Below are 12,567 nucleotides of genomic sequence, written 5' to 3'. Positions count from 1 at the left end.
GAGTGCCGCAAGGCTCGGTTCTGGGGCCTGTGTTATTCAACATCTTTATTAATGACCTGGATGAGGGACTGGATTGCACCCTCAGCAAGTTTGCGGATGACACAAAGCTAGGGGGAGAGGTAGATATGTTGGATGATAGAGAGAGAATCCAGAGTGACCTGAATAAATTGGAGGACTGGGCCAAAAGAAATCTGATGCGGTTCAATAAGAAGTGCAGAGTCCTGCACCTGGGGCGGAAGACTCCCAAACATTGTTACAGGCTGGGGACCGACTGGCTCAGCAGCAGTACAACGGAAAGGGACCTAGGGGTTATGGTGGATGAAAGGCTGGATATGAGTAAACACTGTGCCCTTGTAGCCAAGAAGGCTAACGGCATACTAGGGTGCATTAGGAGGAGCATTTCGAGCAGATCTAGAGAAGTAGTTATTCCTCTTTATTCGGCACTGGTGAGGCCACATCTGGAATATTGTGTCCAGTTTTGGGCCCCCCAGTATAAAAAGGATGTGGATTTGTTGGAGCAGATTCAGTGAAGGGCAACAAAAATGATTAAGAGGCTGGAGCACAAGACCTATGAGGAGAGGCTGAGGGATTTGGGCTTGGTTAGTTTACAGAAGAGAAGACTGAGGGGTGATTTAATAGCAGCCTTCAACTTCCTGAAGGGGAGCTCTAAAAAGGAGGGTGAGAAACTGTTCTCAGTGGTGCCAGATAGCAGAACAAGGAGCAATGGGCTGAAGTTGAACAGGGAGAGGTGGAGGTTAGATATTAGGAAAAACTACTTCACCAGGCGGGTGGTGAAGCACTGGAATGTGTTGCCTAGAGAGGTGGTGGAATCTCCATCCCTAGAGGTTTTTAAGTCCCGGCTGGACAAGGTCCTGGCTGGGATGACGTAGTGGGGGTTGATCCTGCTTGAAGCAGGGGGCTGGACTAGATAACCTCCTGAGGTCCCTTCCAGCCCTGTGCTTCTGTGAACTCTTTCCTTTCAGGGCTAAATGGCTGAGGGTTTTCTTTGCCTCATCAAGTCCCCACTTCCCCCCTTGGTCTGTGGGGTGGAAAGCCGATCTCGCTGGGTGTGCCTCCCCCAACAATGGCTGCATCCAGGGAGTTTCTTCTCTTCCAGTCAGTCTGGGAATTTGCATTTTGACAGCTCGGAGCCTGCTTTCTCTGCACTGCCTTCTGAGGACACTCGGGATCCACAGGAAGAAGAAATTCCTTCTTAGCTCTTACTGGCCCTGCAGGCCCCCAGCGCCTTTCTTCTTCCAACTCCAACTCCTGCTTCTGCTTGGAGTCAGGAGCAGAGTCCAAGAAAAGCGCACCAGCGTTTCCAGCGTCTGGAGACGGGGCGTTGCTGGCCCCCTCCTGCGTCCTACAGCCATTGACTGGTCTGCTCCACACACTTACCCACATAATCTCGTCTGCAGCTGAGACCCATTCAGTTCACTCTCAACAGCAACCTGGCACAGCGCTGCATTCCCAGGGAGCTGGTCACACACAGCCATCTGGTCATCACAGGGCTGCGCAAACTCCCTTACAGGTTCCACTTTCCCCGGACCATCTCCTGGCTCCTGAGAAACCGTCACACCGTCTGCTCCGGACCCTGGCAGAGCACAGCTAGTGCTGTTGTGCTCAGGCTGGTCCTGGCCATCAGGAACTGAAACAAACTCCACCCCTCGCGGGCTGCTGCCCCTACAGACAAGCAGCTCTCCTGCTCTCTGTGTCACCTCACCGCCGCTCCCTGCACTCCCCACAGATGGCCTGGGAAAACTTCCAGGGGGATTCTCCTTCTTTGGAACTTGCACTTCCCAGGCCCCACAGGGGCACTGCTCCCTTGAGCCACAACCAACCCGTCCAGGCTCACCTACACCCAGAACCAGCTCTGGCCTCCTCAGGCGGATTCCCACACAGTCCCCTTCAGGCAGGCAGCTTGTACCACCCGACAAAAGGTTAGGATCACTCTCCTCCCCTCTGCTGCAGCAGGCAGCACAGTGACCTTGCCCTCTTGGGTGCTGGCTAGAGGATGGCTCTGGTCAGACAGAGTCCTCTCACCCCTCCCAGCAACACCCCAGCATCAGGCACAGAGCAAACACCAGAGTCGTCTGGTCTCTGGGATTCCCTGATGACACTAAAGCCGTGTCTACACGTGCACTCTACTTCGAAGTAGCGGCACTAACTTTGAAATAGCGCCCGTCACGGCTACACGCGCTGGGCGCTATTTCGAAGTTAACTTCGACGTTAGGCGGCGAGACGTCGAAGTCGCTAACCCCATCAGGAGATGGGGATAGCGCCCTACTTCGACGTTCAACGTCGAAGTAGGGACCGTGTAGTCATTGCGCGTCCCACAACTTCGAAATAGCGGGGTCCGCCATGGCAGCCATCAGCTGAGGGGTTGAGAGACGCTGTCTCTCCAGCCCCTGCGGGGCTCTATGGTCACCGTGGGCAGCAGCCCTTAGCCCAGGGCTTCTGGCTGCTGCTGCGGCAGCTGGGGATCCATGATGCAGGCACAGAGTCTGCAACCAGTTGTCGGCTCTGTGGATCTTGTGTTGTTTAGTGCAACTGTGTCTGGGAGGGGCCCTTTAAGGGAGCGGCTTGCTGTTGAGTCCGCCCTGTGACCCTGTCTGCAGCTGTGCCTGGCACCCTTATTTCGATGTGTGCTACTTTGGCGTGTAGACGTTCCCTCGCAGCGCCTATTTCGATGTGGTGCTGCGCAACGTCGAAGTTGAGCATGGACGTTGCCAGCCCTGGAGGACGTGTAGACGTTGTTCATCGAAATAGCCTATTTCGATGTTGCTACATCGAAATAAGCTACTTCGATGTAGGCTTCATGTGTAGACGTAGCCTAACTGGAGCAGACCGAGCTGAAGCATCATCCTCCCTAAAAGATACAAACCTAGTGCCATTTCCGCTCTAGGCTTCAGCCACACTCAGATCCAGCTCTGGGATCTTGGCCCCATCTCCAGCCCCCACAGGCTCAGACAAAGGAGTCACCTCCCCAGAAGCAGAAGCACCTTTCCGTACAAAGAACTAGCTTCCTCACAGGCACCTTCTTCAAATGCAGGCTCACACACAGGCTCCATCTCCCCAGACAGACAATGGGAGACACTCTCTCCTTTGTCCCAGCCCCCCAGCTGGTCTCAGACACACACCCAGAAGGCGAGACAGCTTTTCTCACAGACAACCTGCCACTCCCAGCACACAAGCTGCTTCCCTGCACGGACTCACACGCACCCTTCCTTGGCCCACCCCCGGAAAAAACCTTTCCCAGCCCTGTCCTTGCCCCTAGCAGACAAACTGCTTCTCTGCACAGATGCTGGCTGGTCGCCCTGTGCTATTTTAAACAAACTGCTCTTCTCTGGCATCGGCCCAGAGACACCGTTCATAGGTAAGTTCTTGCCTTTAGCAGACAGTGGGTTGGAATCACTCCTTCCCTCTGGTGGGCCCACACTAGCCTGACACTCTGCTTAGCCCAGACCTCACCTCCTTCTTAGGTAGGACTTAAACCTGATTCTTAACGTCAACCTGCTTCCCAGAACCCTTCTCCTGCTCCCTGCACCTTTCCTGTCTCTGGGCTAATTCAAGCTCCTTTCCAAGCACCTTAGGCTGACGTGCCCAGATTGCACACACAGACACACTGCTTTTCTGCATAGACAAGCGGCTGACTTTTGCAGACCTACAGCCAGAGAAACTTTCCCCCTGGGCCATAGCAATACAGGTTAGATACAGAGCAATTCTGAGAGCTATGCACGTCCCCTTTACCAACTCTCTGTTACATACAGGCAATACAGACACAGCAGAGTTACACAGAGACTCATTTGCAGACATACCCCATGTGTTACAACCAGAGCCCACACCAGAATGACTCAAGCATGAGATGAAGCGGGTCTTCGCCCACGAAAGCTGATGCTCCAAAATATCTGTTAGTCTAGAAGGTGCCACAGGACTTCTTGTTTGCACCAGATTGGTTACCCATGAGACTGCTGCTTTTCCTTCTCTTCCAATAGTTTTGTCTGCAGTTCCATGGCTTGAATTTCAGCATTGAATTTCCCCATGCTTGGGCATGCTCAATTCCCTTCCAGCACAGGCAGCCCTTGCATCCTTTTCCTTTAGCTGCAGGTCTTCTAGTCTCCCCTCATATTCCAACACCACATTTCCTTCTCTCAGTTTTACCAATCCTTCATCACCCATTGCTCCGGCACAGCACCACGCCCGCAACAAGCAATGAGGTTCCCCTTTGTAGGAGACTTTTCTTTCCCAGCACATCTCGTCCAGGGCTTTTCTTTCAAGCCCCTCCCACCATTACAAACCCATTGGACTGCACTTTAATCACAACTCTCCCAAAAGTCCAATTTAGAGCAGCGTCGGGTTCGGATCTCAAGCTCAACTGACCAGGTTCTGTGGAACCTGCCGACTACGCCACTGAGCTCGGACGGGGTTTCTGAGTATGGCTAGAGAAATCAATCCAGGGTGTCTTTGCTTAAAATCCGGGCCACTTACAGCCAGCCCCAGGCTGGGATTTCCTCCTCACTAAGGTAAATCCAACCAGCCACCACAGCACCTCTGCCAGCCCCACTGGCCAGCCAGGAGCCACACGAGCAAACCCACAGACTTCCCAGCTGCTGGACTAGGCCAGACCAGCAACCCCCAAATTCAGGTGAGAGGCTCTTAAACCTGTTTCACCAACTCCACACAGATTCCTCCCGGCCCCACAGGGTCCAGCCCCAGCCCCTGGTGTCCGGGGACTTTCTTCTTCCCATGACGCCCTTGAGAGTCAATGGCACCTGACCCAGGTGAGCCACTGTGACAAACCGCCATTGGTCGCTGGTTCGGCCAGCACGCCCCAGGCATTCACGTGGCAGGTGGGATGATGTCTGGGCGTCTGATTTCAGTTCCTTTGCTCGGCCCAGGTGTGATGGAGTGGGGGATACCTGTGTGTATGTGAGTGGCTCACAGAGGGTGTGAGGCTCCTGCTGAGGGTAACCTTGATTACCAGGTAACACCTTTGTACGGCAGACAAAGGAGGAGGTGGAGCCTGAGGGGTTTGAATTGGAACTGGGAGTTGGGAAGCAGTTAGTCTGGGCTGAGGGAGAGACAGACAAAGAAGGGGGCAAGGCCCCGGCTCTGGGGGCCCCTCGGGGCCTCCTCTCCCCAACATGAATTGGACTGGCTATCTCTGCCTGCTGCACTGACTCCTCTGTACGATGCTGTGTCCTGTCGGCTAATAAACCCGCTGTTCTCCTGCTAAGTGAGAGACTCTCCTGCCTACGGCTGGGGTGCAGAGCTTGGGGGACCCCAGAACCCCATCACACTGGTGTCAGGAGTGGGATGTTCTGCACCCCGAGGATGGAGCATCCAGCAGTAAGTGACCGCGGCCCCGGAAGGAGTGGGGCCTGCGAGACCCAGGTGTGCTGAAGGGCAGTGAGGTGCAGTTCCCCAAGGCGGAGGAGCCCGCGGCCAAACCCAAGCAACTGCGGTCGTGGTCCTCGAGAGGGGGTGTCACACCCGAGGAGGGGTTACTCCTGGGAATCTGTTGGCGTTGGTCCCAGAAGGTGGAAGGGCCGAGGGCCCAACCCCCAGGAATAAGTGACCCCTGAGGAGGCTGACGCTGAATGAGTTCTTCCCAAGACAGTGTGCTCATGGTCCCTGAGAGCGGGTGTCACACTGAAGAAGGGGTTCCGCTGGGAGTCTGTTGGAGTCGGTCCCAGAGGGCGGAGGGGCCTACGGCCTAACCCCGGGCAGCTTGTGACCCGCAAGGAGCCTGGCACACTGAAGGGATTCTTCCAGGAATCGTGGGGTGCAGAGGGCATCAGCCTGAGAGCCTGCAACCACGCTGAGCAGCTCTGCTGTGAAGTGGCAGCACCTGGAAACTGAATCGAGATTAAAGAAGCTGAACAAGGCAGCGTGGATGTGCAGTGGCAGAGCTGAGGGCTGGGGAGAATCCTGCAGAGGTGAGCCCGGATTGGGGCAGGGAACCCTGGACCGCATGGAGTTCTGAACCGAGTGGCCTGCCACAGCTCAAGGAGGGAAGGAGCGATTCCAACCCATCATCTACTAGTGGCCAAGACAGACCTGGGAAGAGTTTTCCAGGCCTGGGCCGAGGAAGGTGCCTGTGTGTCTGTGCAGGAAAGCAGCTGATCCACTGGGAATGGCAAGTTGTCTGTGAGAGAAGCTGCTTCACCTTCTGCGTGTGTGTGGAGACCAGCCGGGGAGCTGGGACAAAGGAGAGAGTGTCTCCCATTGTCTGTCTGTGTTGAACAGCAGCAGCGGCCTGGGGAGAGAGCAGAGCCTGCGTTTGGAAAAGGTGCCAATGAGGAAACTAGCCCATTGTCTGAGGAAGACTTCCCCAGCCTAGGGTGGCTGGAGAAGGATCCACCAGAAAAGAGCATTCCAGGTGTGTCTCTGAATCCAGCCGTGGGAGCTGGAGCAGAGGGAATGGCTCTGGGATGGGCAGTGGTATCCCTGCTAAGGACATTGGTCCTTGGTGCAAGAAAAGTGCTTCTGCTTCTGGGGAAGTGAATCCTTTGCCTGAGCCTGTGGGGGCTCGAGATGGAGCCAAGATCCCAGAGCTGGATCTGAGGGCAGCTGAAGCCCAGATGGGAAGTGGGCCTACCTCTGTGTCTCTCATGGGGGATGATGCTTTAACTTGGTCTAATCCAGTTAGTATCATCAGGGAATCCCAGAGACCAGACGATTCTGGTACTTGTTCTTTGCCTGATGCTGAGGTGTTACTGGGAGGGGGTGAGAGGACTCTGTCCTACCAGAGTCATCCTCTCGCCAGGACACAAGAACAGACGGGCAATGGAGTTATGCTGACTGATGAAGATAAAGGAGCTGGTAGCAGAAGGGAGGAAAGGGACCCTGACCTTCTGTCCGGTGGTACTGGCTGTCTGCCTGGAGGGGGATTACATGGGAATCTGCCTGATGGGCCAGAAGTGATCCTGGGTGTAGGTAAAACCCAGGAGCTGGTTGTGGCTCAAGGGAGCAGTGCCCCTGTGGAGCCAGACAGGGGTGAGTTATTGTTTGGGGGAGCTCTTAAGGAAGAGAATTTCCCTGAAACTTTTCCTGACCCGTCTGTGGGGACTGCAGAAAATGGGAGTGAGGTGAAGGAAAGCGAACAGGAAAGGTGCTTGTCTGTAAGAGCCAGAGCAGCCCTTTGCCTGGGGAGAAGTTTGTTTCAGCTCCTGATGGCCAGGACCTGCCTGAGTGTGAAACCACTGGCTGTGCTCTGGAAGGGTCCAAAGCAGGCGGTGTAAAAGTTTCTCAGGAATTGGAAGCTGGTGCAAGTAAAGTAAAAACTATCAGGGAATGTGAGTAGCCCTGTGAGAACCAAATAAAACAGCTGCACAGTCAGTCTCTGTAGGATGCAGGAGAGGGCCAGCAATTCCCCATCTCCAAATGGTGGAAACACTTATATTCTTATACTGGACTCCACTTCTGATTCCATGGGGAGGCAGTAGTTGGAGGGGGAAGGACAAAGGAGCTGTGGTCCTGCTGGGCCAGTAAGGGATAAACAGGGATTCCTCCATGTGGATTCTGCGTCTGGAACTCACAAAACAACTCTCAGAAAGCAGTTTGGTTTGCAAATTTCCAGGCTGGCTGGGAGGGGGCCGTCTCCCTGAGATCATCAATGGCCCAGCTCTTGTTAGAAGGGAGGGCACAGCCAGAGAGATCAGATTTCCACCCCAGGGGGCAAGGGAGAAGATTAGAACTTGATGGTGCTAAGAAAGGCCTCAGCCATTTATCCCCAAAATACCAGATTCTCAGGATGTTGCACAAAGGTTGTGGTCTACCAAAGAGCAATGTAAATGTGCAGTTGCAATGGGTTTGTTCTGTTACTCACGCTGACTGCTGTAACCAAGGGGTGCTGCTACCAAAAGCTGTAGAATTGTACCATGTACTGAATGTTTGGAAAGAGCCATGTGACATGATGACATTGATGTAGAAGCATGAGTTGTATGTTGAAGGAGTCTGTAACTCTGAAATGTCACCATTGTTCCCTGTAACTAGTCTTGCAACCTCTCACATGAGGAGGAACATTCCAAACCTATTGTGTGGCATGGAAGGGGAAACTCAGGCACACAGCCATTGTGGTGGTCTGGCTAAATGCCAAGGGTGGAAGCATTTGTACCTTCCCTTACTGGGCTGTAACTGAATTCCAAACATTGGCTGGAGCAGCTGTATGGGCTGGTGGTCAGACAGGGCAGGGGCCAGACCAGAAAAGAACTATTTGATCTGTTGGTGCTGCAGCATCTGTATGGGCTCTGCCCGCCCGACTTGAGAACGTGGCTGATGGACCAGAGACAGAAGCAGGGAGACCAACCAACCGGAGGGAACTAAAGGGACTTGCCCGGCTGCATCACATGAAAAGGGCCAATACCAAGCTCCTGACCCGGAGCCTCCCCCAGCAGGACTATGACGTGGAGGTGGTGCACATCGAGGGGAGAACAGAGGGTACAGCCGATGCCCTGTCACAAGGGGAGAGCCCCGAACTTCCCCAGGTCACCAGTTGAGTGACCCCGCTCAGTTCGGTCTGGAAGGGGGGAGAGATGTGATGGAGTGGGGGATACCTGTGTGTGTGTGGGGCTCACAGAGGGTGTGGGTCTCCTGCTGAGGGTAACCTTGACGACCAGGTAACACCTCTGGGCTTCAGACAAAGGAGGAGGTGGAGCCTGAGGGGTTTGAATTGGAACTGGGAGTTGGAAGCAGTTAGTCCGGGCTGAGGGAGAGAGAGACAAAGGCGGGGGCCAGGCCCCAGCTCTGGGGGCCCCTCAGGGCCTCCTCTCCCCAACATGAATTGGACTGGCTGTCTCTGCCTGCTGCACTGACTCCTCTGTACGATGCTGTGTCCTGTCGGCTAATAAACCTGCTGCTCTCCTGCTAAGTGAGAGACTCTCCTGCCTGCGGACAGGGTGCAGAGCTTGGGGGACCCCAGAACCCCATCACACCAGGTCACCCGACCGGTGGGCTGTGCCAGCGACAAGTCCCAAGCCTCTGGGATGTGGATTCGGTGTCTGAGCACCTGGTTTCCACCCTATGGTTCAGCCCAATGTCCTGGCTGGGGCTGAGCTCACACCTCCCGTTGGGGAGCTCAGCACCGGAAACTTTTCTAACACAGCCCCAGAGCTAAAACCTCTAACTCTCCCTACACACCCGGCACAGACAGGTAAGCAGCACCCGCAAGTTCAAGGCATCCTTGGCTTTCGCTAGTCCCCTCACGCGGCCCCCGGCACACTGCTTGGGGCCAAGAGATACACTGGGGACACAAATGGCTTCCAGACCCAATAGAAACCTCCAGTCACGTGACACAGGCCCAGGGGGCTGGGGTGGGGGAGCAGGTGGGGTGTAGGCCCAGGGGGTTGGGGTGGGAGGCGGGTGGGGCGCAGACCCAGGGGGCTGGAGTGGGGCGCGGGAGGCGGGTGGGGCGCAGACCCAGGGGGCTGGAGTGGGGGGTGGGAGGCGGGTGGGGTGCAGACCCAGGGGGCTGGAGTGGGGGGTGGGAGGTGGGTGGGGCGCAGACCCAGGGGGCTGGAGTGGGGCGCGGGAGGCGGGTGGGGTGCAGACCCAGGGGGCTGGAGTGGGGGGTGGGAGGCGGGTGGGGTGCAGACCCAGGGGGCTGGAGTGGGGGGTGGGAGGCGGGTGGGGCGCAGACCCAGGGGGCTGGAGTGGGGCGCAGGAGGCGGGTGGGGCGCAGACCCAGGGGGCTGGAGTGGGGGGCGGGCGGGGCGCAGGCCCAGGGAGTTGGGGTTGGGGGTGGGCGGGGGCCCAGGGCAGGCGGGGGCCCAGAACCTACCTCACATCCTCCTGTTTGTGCAGCGCCAGGTAGACCTCGTAGATCTTGCCGCGGGGGATGGCGTCGGGCGGGATGAGCAGGCTGATCCCTGCCACAGGGCGGACGGCGTAAGTCAGCGGGTGCTGTCGTTTTCCGGCCCCGCTCCAGGGCCCGCTGGCCTCTTGCCCCCCACCCATGCCCAGGGCCGTGCCGCTGGGGGGACAGGCCCAGGGTGACTCTCCCAGCCCCCCTGCGCCCGGCTCTGGCACGCCGTGTACCTGTGTTGGGGATCAGCAGGCGTCCCCCCAGGAAATTGAAGGTGCCGTAGGCCATGTTGGCGGTGCCCCGTGGCAGGGAGCGGAAGCAGCTCTGGGCTGCAAAGCGGGAGACGAAGTCCAGGCCCTCGGCGGTGGGCGAGCTGTGGTGCAGGGTGTGGCGCCCGGCACCCAGGGGGCTCAGCAGGTGCCCGTTGCTGAGGTGGAACTTGCTAGGCCCCTCCTGGCGGGCGCACAGGGAGCCCTGGTAGGTCATGGTGGCGGTGCTGAGGTCGGGCTGGATGGTGAGCAGGTGGGACGTGCCTGGAGTGGGCAGAGCGAGGGCCGGTCAGAGCTGCCGCAGGTGGCTCCAGCCCTTTGCTCGGGCTGGTGGGAGAGGGAGGGCCCAGGGCATGGCCCTGTGCTGGCGGTGCCGAGTCCTGGGGGGCCCTGCTGCGCTGTCCCCTGGGAGCTGCATCCCCCCCGCCCACCTCGCGTGGCCGCGCCCGCCTTGCTGCACGCACCTGCCTTGGCTGGCTTGCTGCCGACGGGCTGGAAGCCGGTGGTGAGGATGGAGGAGTCAGCCGTGTCGGGGGCCAGGCCCCCCTTCCTCCGGCAGCACACCAGGGCTACCACCAGCAGCAGCAGCACCAGGCACACAGCCACAGCCATGAGCCCCACGTACAGCGCCACGTCCTCGGGGCCAGCGGCGCCTGTGGGGAGAACAGGCCTGAACCAGGCTTGTCTGCTCAGAGCCACGGGGCCTGGGCTGCACCCACCCCCATCCCCGTCACCCAGCCAGGCCGTGCCCCTGGGCATGGGAGCAACGGGGCTGGGCTGCACCCACCCCCACCCCCGCCACCCAGCCAGGCCGTGCCCCTGGGCATGGGAGCAACGGGGCTGGGCTGCACCCACCCCCACCCCCGCCACCCAGCCAGGCCGTGCCCCTGGGCATGGGAGCAACGGGGCTGGGCTGCACCCACCCCCATCCCCGCCACCCAGCCAGGCCGTGCCCCTGGGCATGGGAGCAACGGGGCTGGGCTGCACCCACCCCCTCCCCCACCCCCGTCCTCTGGCCAGGCCGTGCCCCTGGGCATGGGAGCAACGGGGCTGGGCTGCACCCGCCCCCCCACCCCCGCCACCCAGCCAGGCCGTGCCCCTGGGCATGGGAGCAATGGGGGCTGGTCTGCACCCACACCCCACCCCCGCCCTCCGGTCAGGCCGTGCCCCTGGACATGGGAGCAATGGGGGCTGGTCTGCACCCACACCCCACCCCCGCCCTCCGGCCAGGCCGTGCCCCTGGGCATGGGAGCGACGGGGGCTGGGCTGGCTGCAGGCTCCCCGTGGGATGTGCAGGTGAGCACACGTGAGTGACGGCCGGCGGGGGGGTGTCCCCCACGGGGCAGCGGTGCAGCCCTTGTGAACAGCTGCACCGAATCATGTCCGGCGTGGGCCCAGAGAGGCCCGCGGGCGAGTTGCGCTGGCACGAGCCCCGTGCACTTGCCCCCCTGCATCGGCTGTGTGTGTCACTGGCGCTGCTGCTCAGAGCGCTGGGAGACCCACAGCAGTGCCAGACGAGCCACAGACCCCCGCCAGGAAACCCGCTCACACCAAGCCCCCCGCCGGGCCCCAGCACCCCATGCCCTTGGGGGGGGGCCCTGCCCTGTGCCAGGAGGTGGGTCCCCGGCTGGGGCACCCCCGGGCAGAGACACTCACGGTGGCTGCAGAGCTCGGAGGTGCAGTTGCGGGTCTCCAGCTCGGCTCCCTGGCACGCCTGGCCCCCGTTGCGCGGCGCCGGGTCCGAGCATTCGCGGCTGCGCCAGTGTGTGCAATCCAGAGTGCACAGCGACCACCGGCTCCAGCCCGACCAGCCGCCGTCCACTGCACACGGCAGCCAGTGAGCGCGTGGGGGCAGGGCCAGAGCTCCTCCCACCTCCCCTCGGCCCCAGCTCGCTGTCCTGCCCCCCGGCACCCCACTGCCGCCCTCCACCTGCCCCTCTGAACAACACCCTCTGCCCCGCGGCCCTGCACCTCTTGGCTTGGGACCCCCAACAATCTCCGTGTCCCGCCTCCCGGCTCCAGCGCCGTGCAATGGGACCAGCCAGGGGCACCCCTGAGCGAGGCTCTGGGCTTGCAAGTGGGAGTCCCCCTGCACCCTCATGGCTCTCCCCTGCCCGGCACATGTCAGCCCTCGGCGCCTGGCCCGGGTTCTAACGGGGTTGGACCGGGGCTGGCAGCAGGGGGCGTGGGCGGGGCGGTGGCCAGGCGGGTACCTGGGCACAGGGTGGTGCAAGCGTTTTTCTGCATGTTCTGGCCCTCGCAGAACGTGCCCCCGTTGAGGGGCGTCGGGTTGGTGCAGCTCCGGCTCCGCTTCTGCCAGCCCCGTCCACAGCTGGCGCTGCAGGGCGACCAATTGGTCCAAGTCGACCAGCCGCCGTTCACTGGGGCGGGAGAGGGACATCGTCAGAGGGAGCCTCCTGTGCCGTGGCAGGCAGGATGAGGAGGCTCCAGCTGCGAGCGCCGGGCTGGGGCAGGGGCCAGGGGCGCTGCCTG

General features: G+C 59.7%; 1 protein-coding gene across 4 annotated transcripts in view; it reads right to left on the bottom strand.

Annotated features, from left to right (window-relative positions):
* The window catches only part of UNC5A (unc-5 netrin receptor A), an 80,608-nt gene that overhangs the window by 33,238 nt on the left and 34,803 nt on the right, over positions 1 to 12,567 (bottom strand). For 3 of the 4 annotated variants that reach the window (XM_075009797.1, XM_075009798.1, XM_075009799.1), the window contains exons 6-10: positions 12,288 to 12,455; positions 11,731 to 11,895; positions 10,539 to 10,727; positions 10,039 to 10,338; positions 9,782 to 9,869 (exon numbers count right to left, since the gene is read on the bottom strand). In XM_075009797.1, coding sequence (XP_074865898.1) covers positions 9,782 to 9,869; positions 10,039 to 10,338; positions 10,539 to 10,727; positions 11,731 to 11,895; positions 12,288 to 12,455 — 910 coding nt within the window. The remainder of the gene's footprint in view (positions 1 to 9,781; positions 9,870 to 10,038; positions 10,339 to 10,538; positions 10,728 to 11,730; positions 11,896 to 12,287; positions 12,456 to 12,567) is intronic. The other variant, XM_075009800.1, reaches the window with a different exon arrangement.

The sequence above is a fragment of the Carettochelys insculpta genome, chromosome 15, assembly GCF_033958435.1.
Source record: "Carettochelys insculpta isolate YL-2023 chromosome 15, ASM3395843v1, whole genome shotgun sequence".
NCBI lineage: Eukaryota > Metazoa > Chordata > Testudines > Carettochelyidae > Carettochelys > Carettochelys insculpta.
The sequence above is the reverse complement of the archived record's forward strand: the minus strand, read 5'-3'. Positions and strand labels throughout refer to the sequence as shown.